This window comes from Stigmatopora argus, chromosome 21 (assembly GCF_051989625.1).
Source record: "Stigmatopora argus isolate UIUO_Sarg chromosome 21, RoL_Sarg_1.0, whole genome shotgun sequence".
In the NCBI taxonomy this organism is placed as follows: domain Eukaryota; kingdom Metazoa; phylum Chordata; class Actinopteri; order Syngnathiformes; family Syngnathidae; genus Stigmatopora; species Stigmatopora argus.
The window spans coordinates 3,127,423-3,143,027 of NC_135407.1; the positions used below are offsets into that span (position 1 = coordinate 3,127,423).

General features: G+C 42.1%; 2 protein-coding genes across 3 annotated transcripts; one reads left to right on the forward strand and one right to left on the reverse strand.

Annotated features, from left to right (window-relative positions):
• Positions 1-365: 365 nt before the first annotated feature.
• Positions 366-3,781, reverse strand: ncdn (neurochondrin). Its single transcript, XM_077590482.1, has 6 exons — positions 3,295-3,781; positions 1,843-2,907; positions 1,538-1,773; positions 1,251-1,466; positions 918-1,060; positions 366-850 (listed from the first exon to the last, which is right to left on the reverse strand). The coding sequence occupies exons 1-6, from the start codon at positions 3,487-3,489 to the stop codon at positions 429-431; spliced, it is 2,277 nt and encodes a 758-aa protein (XP_077446608.1). The 5' UTR covers positions 3,490-3,781; the 3' UTR covers positions 366-428.
• Positions 3,782-3,792: 11 nt separating this feature from the next.
• kiaa0319l (KIAA0319-like ortholog) lies at positions 3,793-14,893 on the forward strand. 2 transcript variants are annotated; one of them, XM_077590481.1, is made up of 26 exons: positions 3,793-3,933; positions 4,363-4,486; positions 5,120-5,292; positions 5,424-5,523; positions 5,700-5,804; positions 7,035-7,303; positions 7,388-7,462; positions 7,865-8,078; positions 8,143-8,241; positions 8,305-8,402; positions 8,483-8,570; positions 9,165-9,257; positions 9,335-9,467; positions 9,918-10,023; positions 10,102-10,224; positions 10,660-10,783; positions 10,865-10,997; positions 11,554-11,702; positions 11,778-11,929; positions 12,043-12,181; positions 12,247-12,406; positions 12,506-12,648; positions 12,722-12,844; positions 13,224-13,314; positions 13,413-13,504; positions 13,970-14,893. In XM_077590481.1, exons 5-26 carry the CDS (start codon positions 5,711-5,713, stop codon positions 14,164-14,166), a joined length of 2,895 nt encoding a protein of 964 aa, XP_077446607.1. In that variant the 5' UTR covers positions 3,793-3,933; positions 4,363-4,486; positions 5,120-5,292; positions 5,424-5,523; positions 5,700-5,710; the 3' UTR covers positions 14,167-14,893. The 2 variants fall into 2 exon arrangements, with proteins under 2 accessions (XP_077446607.1, XP_077446606.1); XM_077590480.1 differs by lacking the exon at positions 3,793-3,933 and having other exon boundaries at positions 4,228-4,486.
• Positions 14,894-15,605: the final 712 nt, after the last annotated feature.

The window sequence follows — 15,605 nt, forward strand, 5'->3', positions numbered from 1 at the left end:
TGAGATGAACCCTTTCATGCAGGTGATTTAAAAAATATATATCACTGTCAATGGCATAATAGGTTCAAAGTATTTAAATTTTAAACTTGTGTTGCTTTGGCGCGTACACAGTATTTATTTTTATTCAAATGAACTACGTATTTATTATGAAAAATTATATTATTTCAAATCATATTTTTTGAATGACCAACAAGTAAGTCACGTGACCTATAAAGGGCTAAAGGTATAAAAATGTTTTATCAACGACCAAAAATAGTCAAGAGCCAAAATAGACCATTTAAAATATTTGAACGCCAGTGTCACAACGCCATCTTGTGGTGCAGAGAGAATCTACTTTGCTTATAAAACTGAACACTCGCAACAAGTTTTAATATCGTGTAAGAAAATAATGCTTTATTAGAATTTCACATCACTCAACAGTGAAAATTTCATTTTAACTCAACGACTTTCTTTAAATTCTTCATATTACTTAAAGCACCTTTTTCTTGCCTCTTCATGACGTCTCCAATTTCCTGTTTTGCAGGACGACTTTGACCGGCCAGCGCGCACAGTGCTTCCTCTAGCGCCTCCTGCGTGTGTCGATCTGGTAGGGCGCTGCATCCAGCTAGCGTGCCCAACGTGTTTCGCAACCAACCTTCTTCTCTGGCTAGCTCGGCGCTCCACGGTTGAGAACGGAAGCAGCCGGCCAGAGCTTGCAGCGACAACCTCCAGAGCTCGGCCGCTTCGTCCCAGTTTTCTTCCCAGGCGGGGCTCAACTTGAGCGGACCCGGGTTATCCGCGGGTTCCAGAGCGCTGTGGAGGAAGCGGAGGGCGGTGGACAGGAAGCGGCGAGGAGCGGATTCATCCGAACCTGGGGGGTAAAAAGGTCAGTGAAGGTTTCTGAAGTGAAAGTTTAGTCATCGCTCAATTTTCATTACCCGTCTGAGTGGTTTTGAGTCTTCTAATCATCAAACCCAGTGTGCAGTAATTGGCCGCGAGGACGAGCAGCTTTGGTTTGTGCACCAAAACTGGAAGGGCTTCACTTAGATGATTCTCCAATGTTCGGAAGCATTGATCTTTCCTAGAAAATACATCATTTAATTCTTGTCATTAAGCAGTTTTTTGTCTAGTATTATTTTAAGGCACATATCCCAGTCAAAATTGAATGGAGGTCTATTGTCGTCAAAGGGAGCCAATGAGTTGAATTTGTTAAACAACAAAATTTTGCACTATCTTGTATTTTGTTGGCAAATATCAAATTGTTGAATTACCCGACTCTTTCAGGCTCCGTGACTGCAAAGTTGAGGAGAACTGAGCAGGCCGTCTCCAGGCTGGGGTCTTTCGCAGAGGACACCCCGCTTTTCCCCTTCACAGTCGTAAACCCCTGCGACAGGTATCGCAATAGCAAGGCAGGGGTATCCAGCGTGAGAAGAACCTTTCTTGGACCTTCTTCAGCTGACAGGTGACATAAAGCGGGCAGGAGATACCTGAAAAGAAAAAAAATGTACTCAAAAAAAATATATCTGAAAATGAGGCATCAAAAGTTTTGTAACCGTACCTGAACGCCTCATTCCCCGTCCACATTTCGCAATCTTGGACCGACATTTTGTCCATCCAACCGCCGAGCCCCGCGTCAGATTTCTCAACCAGGAAGTGACTGCGCGAGTAGTCGATGAGCATGGGCAAAAGCGAGGTCACTTCCTCCTTAAGACAAGAAGTCTCCTCGGCTAGCCAGGAGCACAAACAGCGGAAGGTGGCGAAGAGAAACGGGTCACCGTAACGACTCGGGTCCACCTGTGAAAAGTTTCAGATGAAGTGTAAGTTTCCGAGGTGAGCGTTTATTCACCCCAGTCGATATCTGACCTGTTGCAGGTGGTACACGAGCGCCGAAAAAGCCTCCTCCAGCACGTTCAGAACCTGCCTACTCTGCTGCAGCGTTAAGGCTGAAACTGCGTTCTGATTGGGCAGAAGCGGCGGGCTGCAGGCTTGCTCGATGGCCGCTTCCATGATCCGGTAACAACCGGTGAGTGTGTCTTTTAAATCTTGGCTCAAATCAGTCCCAGGCGGTTCTTCTAAACCCATTCGGACCTCCACGCAAGCCCGGTTCACTAGTAAACAGCAGAACTTGGGCGGTCCGGCTAGCTCCCACCCGCATAAATCGAGCAAACAAGCGCCGAGGACCAATACTGGACCAATTTGTTTCGGAGTTAGCTTAGCTTGCACCACGGGTCGAAGCGCCTCCCACGTACGGGTCACGGCTCCCCTCAAAACCTCCTTTTCGACCTCCACTCCCCCTGGAGGCAAAATGTTGACCAACTGCGAGCAGAACCGCAGCCTGTTTTGGTCCTTGGACTCCAAGAAATCTTTGGATAACTTTACTAGCAAAGTTAGCAAAACGTCCGAGTGCTTGCGCCACGCTTTGTCTTTGGTTTTCCCCGAAAGGAGGCAAATTAGCAAGGGAAGTCCCATCTTCTGGCTCAAGGTTTGGTTCTGTTCCAACACCTGGCAGAGAACTGGAACGGCGCCTCGGTTTAGAAGGTGCTCGGGACCTTTAGTTTGGGCGCAGATGGCCGTCAGAACCTGGTAGCAGTCAGCCACCACGGCCTCGTCGCACGTAGTTTCTCCATTTTGCTCACTTTCTCCATTTCCAGCCACTGTTTGAGGGCGTATGGGTTCACGAGCTAAAATATCCAGGAGTAGCGGAACCGTGACTAGTAGCTGAGGCTTCGAAGCCATGTCCGGATCGGTGCTCAGGGCAGACAGGAGAGCCGTACCCAAGGAAACGAGCTCGTGGGGGGGCACAGCGGTATCCCCGCTTCCCTTGGCCGCTGTCACCAACAAGCGCGCTGGAAGGTTGAGACCCACCGCTTCAAAGATGCGACGCAAAGTTGGCTTGTCCAGTTGGCAAGCTGGGCACAAACGAGTGATCTGAGAATGAAAAACAGAGAAACAAAAGTGAGATTTTTGGGGGCTTAGAAATTGGACATTTCTGCTCTAAAATATTGATTTGGTTCTCCCAGTCCTTAGATGTCCAAAAACAAAATTAGATTAATCGGCACATGGATTCATAGATTAAACTACTATTCATTCTATTAGTTAAAATTATGTGACCTAGTAATCAATCATTGACTCATTCACTCCCAAGAAGAGCAACAACAACAAACATCGAATCCATTGGAAATGGCAGCATTGCACTTCATCAATTGCACACTTAATCGGATTGATCGACAGATTAGGATAGCAAATTCCTCGATTAATCACAAAATTATTCAACAATCTATCACAAAATAGTATATTTTAGGGATGCAAACCCACCAAAAGAAGGGCACCCAAAGTTTGGCTATCATTCTTAGCATGGGTGAGAGCGTGGAGGCATTTCTCCAACACTTGTTTCTTAGCATCCGTCAAACCAGTTCCTGCATCTGGACCTCCTTCAACTTCTCCATCTGGTGGCTCCACCACTGGGGTGAGCCGATCGCTCGCATCGATTGCTTTACAGTCAGCCATCATAGCTTAACTGTGTCAAAACGTGTCAAAGAGATAGTACTTTGAAGGAATTCTGCTCAACGGACTACAAACACGAGACTAGAAAAATACTTCAACGGTGTTAAACCTGCTTCCACTGCCTTAAACCTGTTCGTCAAGGTTATCGTGATGAAGACGGAAAAAAAGTATTTGTTTACAATATTTTAGACGAGTTCCTTGTGCAGTTTCTCGTGACCTGGCGCCAGATAACGGCTGTCAAAACAAATATAACATTAGCCAATGAAAATGCTTAGGTACCAGCATCTGACCAATCAAATTCCCGTTAGTTGGGAAGTGGCGCGGCCATTTTGGTCCATATCACAACGTTGGTGAAGCGAAATCACGACAATTATTCACAAATATCTCCCCAGGCCGTTTGTTGAGGTTATTGACTCGTATTTTTCAATTTTGGCAAGAATTTAAAAAAAGGTGAGTTATAATATTTCAAATTTTGCTTTTGGCTGTGTTTATCAGGTGGCACACACCGGAAGTATAATTCATGTATCACTGTCGTTCGTTAACCACTAAAGTGTAAACAATTCACATTTTAAAGTTATGTTTTCTATAGAATGAAAATTATTGTCTATTATTTTTCAACTTTTATATTTTTGTTAAATAATAACTTGTGTTCATTCGGTCTTGAAACGTTCAAACCGCTCGCTTGTTATCTTGTTTTGAAAAGACCACCGGAAAATCATATTTATCTCTGAAATGACTTGCCGGTGATTATTGCTGCTGTGACTAGCAGCTGAAGGGGCATGATCGGTAGTGACCCAATTTACAGTACTGTGGGTGACAACGAGGATTTAACACACCAAGTAGAGGACGAGTGACGAATTCAAATGTCTTTTTAACCAGGTGGCGTGAGCTGCATTTTTTGTAAACCGACGTGCAGAACCAGTGGACACAGCATGTAAATAAGTCATAGAAATGCCAGCAGCTGTTAGGCTCAAGGTGCCTTAAAGGAGCCTGGAAAAAACAGGTATTCACTCTTACTACTATGTATATACTACTACGGAATGTGGTGCGTTTAAGTGAGCTAGTGGATGTGGTAGATTATCCAATCAGACGTTTATAATAGCGTATTAATGCAATGGACTCGTCAAGCTGAAGTAATCGGCCTTGAATGCGACAACCTGTTATCATAAGCTACCTGAAATATGAAATCATGTATTGTGTTGAATGGATAATGTCTTTCCAATGTCAATTTAAATCTTTTAAAATGGTGGTAAATGTTTGGATGTTTCAGCACCATGGCAGTCAATGAGTTAAACATCTAAATGTAAAGAAAATATTTTTGTGATATATTATATTCCATTAATTCATTAGATCGGAGGGCTGCATATTTACTGTTTTTTCCTCTCTTAATCAATATTGTAATAATATTTCCTTTTCTTCTTTAAAAATATATTTTTTACATTAGATATCAATTTAAAATGGCTTTTCCTCCATGTCATCATCATGCAAAATATATAATTGAAAGGTAAATTATCAATGATTGCAAGGTCAATTTTTACCATTGCACCACTAAAATGACTCCAATACATAAATGGGGTAAAAGTATTCACGTTTTGATGTATTAGTTTGTTTTGAATGTTTTTTTTTTCTCCAACAGACTCGAGTACTTGTGTGTGGGAGGTTCACGAATGTGCTTCTTCATCAGTCAAGTAGGATGAGCAAAATGCAATACTAAAGTAGAGATCTGCCCCTTTGGTCATATTGTTCTAAGGGAGATTCTCAAGAGAAAAGAAGCCATTTAGAAACATCTCCAAGCTGTCATCAACACAGGTGAGCTAGTTACCTTCAACTGCGGGGCGTGTTGACAGTCTTACTTAATCTCGAGGCATATACGAACAAACGTTGAACTCGATCTCTTGTTTCCAAACCCTTTTTTATTTTTTATTTTTCTTTGCTTCCAGTGTCGAGTTTTTAACGTCTGAGGACGCCACCATGCCGCAACGCTTGTCCCTCCAATCACCCGCAAGCGTCCCCATTTCCCTCGGCTCGGCGCCTTGAAAGGTAAACGGCAAAATTCACTTGTTAAACAGGTGCAACTTTTGTGTTGCAACATTTTTGAGTGCGTCACAAGATGTGAATTGAAGCTATTGCCTAATGTGTCGTTATATGGTTTACTTCCTGTAATTCTAGTGAGCAAAAATATTCAAATAGAGTATTCGTTTTATTTCTTTTTTTAGGTGTTTTTAAAATGTCTCCTTCATACCAACACCTCCTCACTTGGAGTTTACCACACCTCCTTTTGCTACCGTTGACGCACCTCCTGCTTTTGGCTCCTACCACAGGTAACACAAACAAAGTTAACTCATTCACTGCCATTGACAGGATTAGATGTCAAATCCATTTTGAGCTAGGATGCCTGGCAATCAGATATTTATGTGAATTGGATGTTAGAATTCATAGATTAACTGTAAAATTCGATTAATTGCAAAATAAAATGACAGATTCATTACCGTCAGCCAATGCACTGTCAATGATCAAGTTTCAGTGCCCTTGACGCCTTTAGATGTTCAATACATTTGGATTGGAAATATAAGAATGAATGCTGGTTGTTGAGGTGTTTTCTCAGTTTGAGTGTCGTTATTGTGTGTACCATTGTAAAACCACTTTAAAAAAATTAAATGGCATTTATAGTCTGGGAACTGATAACAAATTGACATCTGCTCCTGTTAAATTATTTGCCATCAATACTGGAGTTACTCAAGGTGTGTCTTTATCCTCATTGGCGTCCTTTGCAGCTTTTTTAAACTGTTATTTGATAGAATCATCACATACAGAATCGAGGGATATAGTCTGTGGGTATTGAGAAGAGGCGGGGGAGGGGGGGGGGGTTCTACAATGGGAAACTGAACAATAAAGGCTCTGTGTGTTGAGGGTGGGTAACAGACGTAGAGTGGACAAGAGGTGGGGCGACTCAACCGAGGCCACCAGGGTCTTGGATTAAACAATAGTTTTTTTGAGAGCAAACCATGGTTTTGCTGTGCAAAATCAAGTTAGATTTTCTTTCAGAATTGTGTTTGTTTTTTTATACAGACATCCCAAAATTCTGTTTGTCATTTCTGAAGAGGCTGATTCTCAAAATGAGCCACTTTAAGTCCATCACATTTGCATGTAATCACCAAAAAGTGTTTGTTTTTGAGTGGTTATTGCATAATGTGCTTGTGTGCATCTTTTTTTCAGGTTGAAAAAAAAAACACATTTTCTCAATCAACTGCTTACAGAGCAGATTGCTAACTCTGTTTATGTCTGCTTTTCTAAGAAATGTTCATGTTTGGGACATTAAAAAAAGTAACACCACTGTCTATCTTTTCCATCTCCCCTTGTAAGAAAAAAATAACAACCTAATTAAGCACTGCAAGCCGATGGGGACTGGCCCCCATCTTAAAGATGTAGTAAACGTCCAATCTATTTGGCCATGAACAAACGATCCAAATGGATTGGACATCCATCGCCGTCACTGGCGACAATGAGTTAAATGAGTGCTCGTTAATGGTCACGATATTTTTGCCTTCAAGGTGAATCGGCTGAGATGTGCCGCGTCACCGGTGGGGTTTTGGGGCTCCACTGGACCAACGTGGTGGGCCTGGGTTGGTTCCCCCTGGCGGACGGGCGAGGGGGTCCCACGTGCTGGGAGACTTGCTGCCTGAGGCCCAGTTGCCACGCCGTGTGGAGCCACGGCGGGCGATGCGTGCTTCTGACATGCTCACTCCCAGGTGGATGCCCCATTATGTATGTGCCACAACCGGATCAAGATTTTCTGGGACTTCTTCAGATTCTAAGCAAGGTGATTGTCTTTTTGGATCGAGGGATTAAACAAGGAAATAGGTGTCCAATTGATGTTTCTTTTTTCTTCTTCTTTTTTTTCAAGGGTTCCGGCACAAAAAGAGGGAGGAGCGCCCGTCAAGCAGAACAGGAGGAGCAAAAACAGCAACAGCCTCGCATGGTAATTACTGCGAACTCGGTGGCTGCCATTGACGGCAAAATGTGTCCAATTCAATCCATTTGTTGATCGAGAAATAGTGAAAAATAAAATTCTGTTTTTGGGCCTCTTAATATTCATGAAATGACAATTTTTAAAACTAAATAAGACACAAATATTTTTATAATAGATTTTAACAAAAATAAGCAAAACCAGTAAATTGCCTTCTATTGTTTTTTTCATTTTGCTTTACATTTTTATTTATTTTAACATTTTATTTAAACCATCTGAACAAATGGAAGCAATTGGACATCTATCATTGTCATTGGCACTGAAGGAGTTACTACATACCCCTAAAAAAAAAAGAAAAATTAAATCTGGGCTAATATTAATTGAGCAAAAATCTTGATTTTTGTGGCTCTTTAGGAGAACTCCAACGTTGATCTAGCTCAGCCAGCTCTATCTTTCCCCAACCCGAGTGGTCTTCCACAATTAGCCCAAAAGAACCTGACTCTTAAAAATGACAAAAGCGACACCTCTCAACACAACTCCAGCATTCCCAACGCCACTGCATCCAATCACAGCGATGACACCACTCCCACGGCAACCACCGTCAGCAGCGCACCTCCGACGCAGTCCGGTAAGAAACGCTTCCCCCCCCAAAATTTTGAAAGGGCACGGCCAATATTTGCTTTCGATGCTAGTGAGGGAGCTGGTGGTGTCGGCGGGCGAGAGCGTGGAAGTCACGTTGCCGAGCAACTCGGTGGAGCTCAACGCCTTTGTGGTGCCGCCGCCTCCTCCAGGTAAGTCGGTTAAAGATGATTCTCAGCAGAATTCGTTTAGGAACTTGGCGTCTTTCCTGGCAGATACAAAATACGCATTTGACTGGAGGCTAATAACGCACCCCAAAGATTATAGCGGGGAGATGGAAGGGAAGCACAGCACGACCCTCAAGCTCAGCAAGGTATGGGTGAACAATGTTTTCAATTTAAAAAAACAAGCCAAAGTTGAACAAGACGTGAGTATCTTATCATTTTTTTCCAGCTAACTGTTGGTTTGTACGAGTTTGAGGTGACGGTGGATGGGGGCGGAGCCCACGGGGAAGGTTACGTCAACGTAACAGTCAAACCAGGTAATGCGCATTTTTTTCCCAGCTATAAGACATACCAGTCCAAAAAAATATTGTTTTCCAATAAACATTTTGAATCATTTTTAAATGAATGAGCTTTTTTTTCCAAAATTTCAAATCGTTTTCCCCGTTTTTCACATAAAATGCAGTTTTTATCCTATTTTTTAATTTAAAAAGATGTTTTAACATTTTTCTTTCCCCCCCAAAAATTGCCATTTCCTCATTTAAAATTTTCCCCATTTAAAAAACAAAACAAAATACTACATAAAAGTTAAAAGTTTTTCTTATGTTTAACCTCAATAAAACCTCTTACATAAAAAAAACACCCCAAAAACTTTTTTTACCTAAAGTTCTCATTTCCCATCCCCCCAAAAAACAACCTACAAAAAGATTCACACTTCTCCTGAAAAGATGAATATAAATCACAAATCCATTTGAAATAAGATAAACAGTATGACTCATCATCCAACAAATACGCTAAACCTCAACGTGCATTGCAAGTTTAATTCTGTTGCATTCATCCATACAAAAACATTGTTTTGCCGCCTCAATTTCCGCCTGAATAATCCCGTTACTCTCTTGTTTTCCACCTGACAGAACCGCGAGTCAACAAGCTTCCCGCTGCCGTGGTTTCACCAAAGTTCCAGGAGATCTCCTTGCCGACCAGCTCAACGGTGATCGACGGCAGTCGTGAGTTTTCAATCAAAACGCACGTGCAAAAACAACCCAACTTTTCCTTTACAAATGTGTTTTTTTATTATCATTAGAGAGCACCGATGATGACAAGGTAGTTTCGTGGCACTGGGAAGAAGTCAAAGGTCCCCTGAGGGAGGAGAAGGTGTCCGCCAACACGGCCGTCCTCACGCTCACCAACCTGGTTCCGGGGAACTACACCTTCAAGTACACGTCTCTTAAAACTTCAAACTACATACACTAATACCTTGAGATACGAGCTTAATTGATTCCGGGACCGAGCTCGTATGTCAAATCATTTTTTTCCCATTTAAAATAACTAAGTGCAAATTAATTCGTTCCCACCCTCGGAAAAAAACACCCAAAAATAGTATATTACCTTGCAAACACCACCTATGCTCACAAAGTAATAAATACCTATCTCGTGGTTATGATCTGCAATAAAATGTGACATTATTTTGTACAGTCTTGTACGGAGTTCTTCACTTCGTTTTTTAAAGTTATCGAACCAGTCACGACTTAATTTGAATTCGGCTGGCATCATAGTATCCCATTTTTTTTTCCTTTTACTCGTATCTAAAACTTCTCGTATGTTGGGACACGTATGTCAAGGTATTATTGCATCTATATTTGGTTTAATGGTCTATCCTTTGCTAGTTTAACTGTGACCGACTCGGACGGCGCCCAAGACTCAACACAAGCCACCCTGTCTGTCAACAAAGCCAAGGATTACAAGCCCGTGGCCAACGGCGGACCCAACCAGGTCAACATTTTTACACGCCGCGCCGCACGCTCGCTCGCCATTTGGCGTGGATGAGCGTCATTGTTTTTGTCAACGCAGGTCATCACCTTGCCACGGAACTCCATCACTTTGTACGGCAACCAGAGCACGGACGACCACGACTCGCTCGCCTATGAATGGTCGCTCAGCCCCGAGAGCAAAGATAAAGTGGTGGAGATGCAAGTGAGTCCTCGTCTGCCAATGACGGCGCTAGACGTTCAATCCAATTTTGACGGTTTGCTTGAGTCCAAGGATTTTTTTTGAAAGTTGCTTAATTATTCATACGTTTTGAAATAAGTTAGGAAAAAAACTCGGCTTTCTTCAAGGATTACAGAAATTAAAAACAAAAATTACATTTATAAAAATCCACTTCAACTACTACAGATTGAGAATGATTAGATAAAAATAATAGAGAAATGTTTAGAAAATAGGACTATTGTTTTCTGTCTTTTTAAATCAAAAATGAACTACAGAAGTATATTTTCTGTCCAGAAATACCTTTTAAAAATAATATACATTTTTAGTTTTTCTTTTTTCTTCTTATATTTTTAAATTTAGGAGCCTAATTCCATTTAAATATATTTTTTTAATAAAAAATCCCTGATTTGTGTTTTCCAGGGTGTGCGCACACAAATCCTGCAACTGTCAGCCATGCAAGAGGGCGACTACACCTTCCAGCTCACTGTCACCGACTCTTCCGGACAACAAGACACGTCCCACGTCACGGTTATCGTGCAGCCGGGTAAAAAAAAAAAAAAAAAAAAGTCATGTCGGATCGTCAGGCGCTGATTGCGTCGTGATCGGTATCTTCTGTTATCTCTAGAAAACAACAAAGCACCCAAAGCAGACGCTGGCCCGGAGAAAGAACTCACGTTACCGGTCGATCGAACTATGCTGGATGGAAGTAAAAGCAGCGATGACCAAAAGATAGTCGAATATCACTGGAAACAAACCAAGTCAGTATTTTCATAAGTTGACAGTAGCGTTGCTTTCCGTATCTGTAATGGGTTACGGTCACATCCTCCAGATTGGGAAGCGCTAAGAAATAATGGGTTGTGCTATATGTACTCTTCAAGATATAGTTTGTTCATTGGCTAATATCCCATTCCACTTTAAATGGTCTGAACGTTTGGTGTTGTCAATGGCAACCATCGAGTAAATAGCAGATACTTTGACATTGATAGTCTTTTAAAAATCGGTTGAGAAAAAGAATTGGCTTAATGTGGCCTCTACCAACATGGCCGCCCTGGGGCCATTTTAGTAGTGGTCATGGAGAGTCTTTTCATGCCTCTGCTGTCAAGATACCAATAACTTAACATTCAAGTGAGTTTGCTACTATTTATTATCAAAGGTGAAAAAAGTATTTTTAAATACATAAATAACGTGGTATGAGTATCGTATTAGTCATAAGCCAAAACAAGGTAACTATTGAATGAGCAAATGTTCGCTCCGCATACCAAATGGATTGGACGCCTACGCCCCTCAATTCTATCTTCCATGTCCAATTCCTAGAGGTCCGGAAGGAGTCAAAATGGAGAACTCGGACAGCGCCGTCGCCACGGTGACGGGCCTCCAGGTCGGCACCTACGAGTTCACGCTGACGGTGACCGACGAGCGGAAGCTGCAGAGTAGCGACGCCGTCACGGTGATCGTTAGAGAAGGTGCCGACATCAAATATGTTAGTATAGATTGGCCAGCCTTAAAAAAAAAATCATGCCGTGGTTATTTTGAACCAGAACTGGACCAGCCACCGGTGGCGCACGTGCTCTCGAGTCCGCCCGTGACGCTGCCGGCCCGGACCGCCACCTTGGACGGTTCTCGCTCCACGGATGACAAAGGTGGTGTCGCCTACCTGTGGACCAGAGATGACAGCAGTCCTGCCGCTGGGGTAAGAATGCGTGTCACTAAAAGTTGCATTTTATTTTTGGGATAAATCCACAAACTTAAAAAACATAGCTGAAATGTTTTTATGAATGAAAAAAAAACCCACTGTCTTTCCAGGACGTGCTCAACAACTCAGACCACCAAGCCGTCTTATTTCTGGGAAACCTGGTGCAGGGCAAGTACAGCTTCACGCTGGCCGTCACCGACAGCAAAGGTCAAATCAGCACCGATAGCGGCGCCCTGGAGGTCAAAGCAGGTTCGTTGACCCCAAAATGTACCGCACGCGCGCCGAAACCGATGACTTTGCCCTCTTCCCGTTAGACCCGTGGGAACGAGACCAGGTGGAACTGATCTTGGAGGTCCCCGTCAATCAAGTGTCCCACCGTCAACGCGACATGCTGCTGCGGCAGGTCGGCGTCTTGCTAGGCGTCCTGGATGGCGACATCGTCGTCCGGGAAATCGGTGCCTTCAACGAACACAGGTGAGAGACGCTCCGAAAAAAACCTCATTCTTGGAAGGAGATCATTTATACAATTATAAAAATGAATATAATTCAAATATTTTTGTTTTGCGGTGTCAGCACACGTTTGGTCTTCCTGGTGTCAGGCGGACCGGGGCGGCCTCCGCTGTCGGGTCAAAGTGTCGCGCTCGGCCTGCGCAACAAGTTGAGGAAACAGAAGAACGATTTCCTTATTTATAAAGCTCGGCGGGTGGACACCGTCGGTGAGGACAGACTGCGCTTCAATAACGACAGGCTGGTTCACTGTCTCTTCATTTTGTCTTTTTTTCCCCTCAGTGTGCCAGCTGAACTGTTCCAGTCACGGCGAGTGCGACTCATTCACAAGACGTTGCGTTTGTCAGCCATTCTGGATGGAGAATTTCATCAGGGCGCAACTCGGCGATGCTGAAAGCAACTGCGGTAAAGGACTTGACAGCCACGTCCAATCCGTTTCATGCATATCTCATTAGAGTCAAAGTACCGAATAGAAATTGCACTTTGTTTTCATAGTTCAACTTATACTCCTATCCGACTCTCTTTTTTTACTATTACTTTAATGTATAATGTTGGTTTTTTGGTTAATGATTAGTTAAAAAACTGAACCCCCAAAAATGTGACTCATACTCCAGTGTGACTTTTTTTCCTTTTTATTGTGCATTATTTGGCTAATGTGACTTATAGTTAAAAAATATGTTACTTTTCTACTAGCCATGATAAGCTTTTATGAGTTATATTTACATTTCAGTGCCATGGACGGCATTCAAATAGATTAATCTCGGATTGATCAATTTTGTTTCAGAGTGGAGCGTCCTTTACGTGACCATCGCGTCTTTTATGATTGTGGTCGCCGTGGCGACGGTTGTCTGGGGTTGTGTGTGTTGCTGTGATAGGTGAGCACCACTTTTCGTGTCCTTTTCTGATCAATAATGGATAAGTGATCATGTTTTTTTGCCAGACGAAAACTGTGTTTTCCTTTCCTCTGTTTTAGACGTAAGAGCAAAGCACGCAGGACCAAAAGCCGGTACAAAATGCTGGAAGCAGATGAGCAAGATGCGCTGGAGCTTCAACCGGCCAGAGCAGGTGACCAAAAGTTTTGCAAATCCATAATCAGATTAATGCAGAAATATTTTCACAGTTGATGAATCACTTAAAGACACTACTGACCTCAATATACCTATAGTCAAAATCATCATTTTTCTATTGTATTAAGAAATAAAATAATCTATTTTTTCAAAAATGGTATCGAAAGAAAACCAAAAATAGAAGGCACATTTTTTTCAATTTAAATAAAAACAACTAAAACCTATTCCACTTGTATTTGGAAAAAACAACAACAAAAAATGTATTTTTTTTAATGTTATTAAGAGGTCCAATTCATTTTGACTGGGAGGGCCACAACAAAATATAAGACTAGCCCCATCAATGGTAACCAATTAGATTCGAGAGGAAGAAAAGTGTTTTGATTAGGAAAAATAAAAATATTCATGCATTAATTACTTTCAAATTTTTCAAAAATATATGATCTCCTTTTTTTTTTTTTTACAGGGCGCATGAAGCCAGTCCCCGCGCCCACCTCCTCGGCCCTCATGCGCTCCGACTCGGACCTGGACAGCGACGAGGGCCGCGTGGGCTTTCCGTGGACGGAGCAGGAGCGCGGTCACCTGCTCGGACCGCAAAACGGCACCCTGAGGAACGGCCAGGGTCCCGTTAGAGCTAAGAAACACAGGGAAGAGCTGCTATAGCAAACCAGGTGACCCCCACTCTCTTCTCCCTCACTTCACTTGATGAACGCATGTTACACTGGAAAAACTGAGCCATGTCGAAGGAAAACGCTCCCATTTTGGGGGGGGATATTATTATACTGTTATTTAACTTGAGACTAACAACCAGCAAGCCCAGTTTTCTTGTCGTCCACCTCCCGAAAATCAGATTTAACTCACTGGTTTCGCACTGTTACTGGTTTCATATTCAAAATGGCGGCTGAAGAAAAACGATATTGATCATCAAAGCAGTGTGCGCGCCTGATTTTTATTTATTTTAGTTTGTTTTTCGGGCTGATGTGCCAAATTGTCTTTCTTCAGAGTGTTGTAGAGTCACTATGCTGCTTTTATTTTGAAGATGAAACAAGGAAGCCATTAGAATACACACAAAGAACTCCACGAAGACTACTTTTAACAGGTGAATGAAGACTACTTTTTAACAATCTTCCTAATGTGATCCATGGATGCACTTTTATTTTTTCTTGGAGAATCGCGCAGATCATTTGAATGATATTATACGTGTGCGACTGGAAATTTTGACCGGCAGAATCTTGAAAAGGAGGAGCTCAAACCAAATCTTTTTCACGGACAAGTATTTGTATTTTTCGTTCAACTCGTTGACTGCAAGAGAAGTCAAATTCATTTTGAATGAGAAAAGGCTGACCGCAATTTTTCTGTGTTTAACTCATTGACGTCCAAATCATTTTGAGCGGCAATCGAATGGTCGCTGCTGGATTGTTGTTAGTGAATGAGTAAATCATAGATGACTGTCAATTTCATTGAAGCAGGAATATTGGCATTTAATGATAGATTAATCTTTCTATTATGCTGTCATTTGCGTTTAATCTATTTTGTGAATATACATTCCACTGAACATGATTTTTGGCTGTGAAAGTTGAGTTTAATTTTGCGATCAATAGATTAACCTGTCCATTAAATTTGCGATTTTGGTATCACATTAGAATTAAATAGATTAATTTAAAAAAAACATTGCAGTGACCGGAGTTTGTTAATCTGAGCAAAATCAATCTCATGAAAAATAGATTTTTTTGGTCTCCTGTTAAAACGGATTGGATGTCTGTCATTGTCAATAGTGGGAAATTACTTAAAAGTGTATTACATTGTCAACTGAAACAAGGAGAAATTTACTTTAACAAAAGCAGATGTATTTTTTGGGATGCGCAATATTGAAGTGTCCGTCAGGCGCTTGAGCCAAGTTTTCTCCCACTTTGGTGATCACTTTGCATGCAGAATGTGAAACACATGAATTTGAATGTCAACCACTGTCACATTTTGGGTGCGTGTAATGTGAAGCAATCGCTTGAACGTCCATTTTGAATCTGTCCGATCCAAAACTGAAGAAAACTGCCCTGATTCGACCGTGACTCTGCAGGAGTCTACTGTAAGAAAAAGAAGAAATG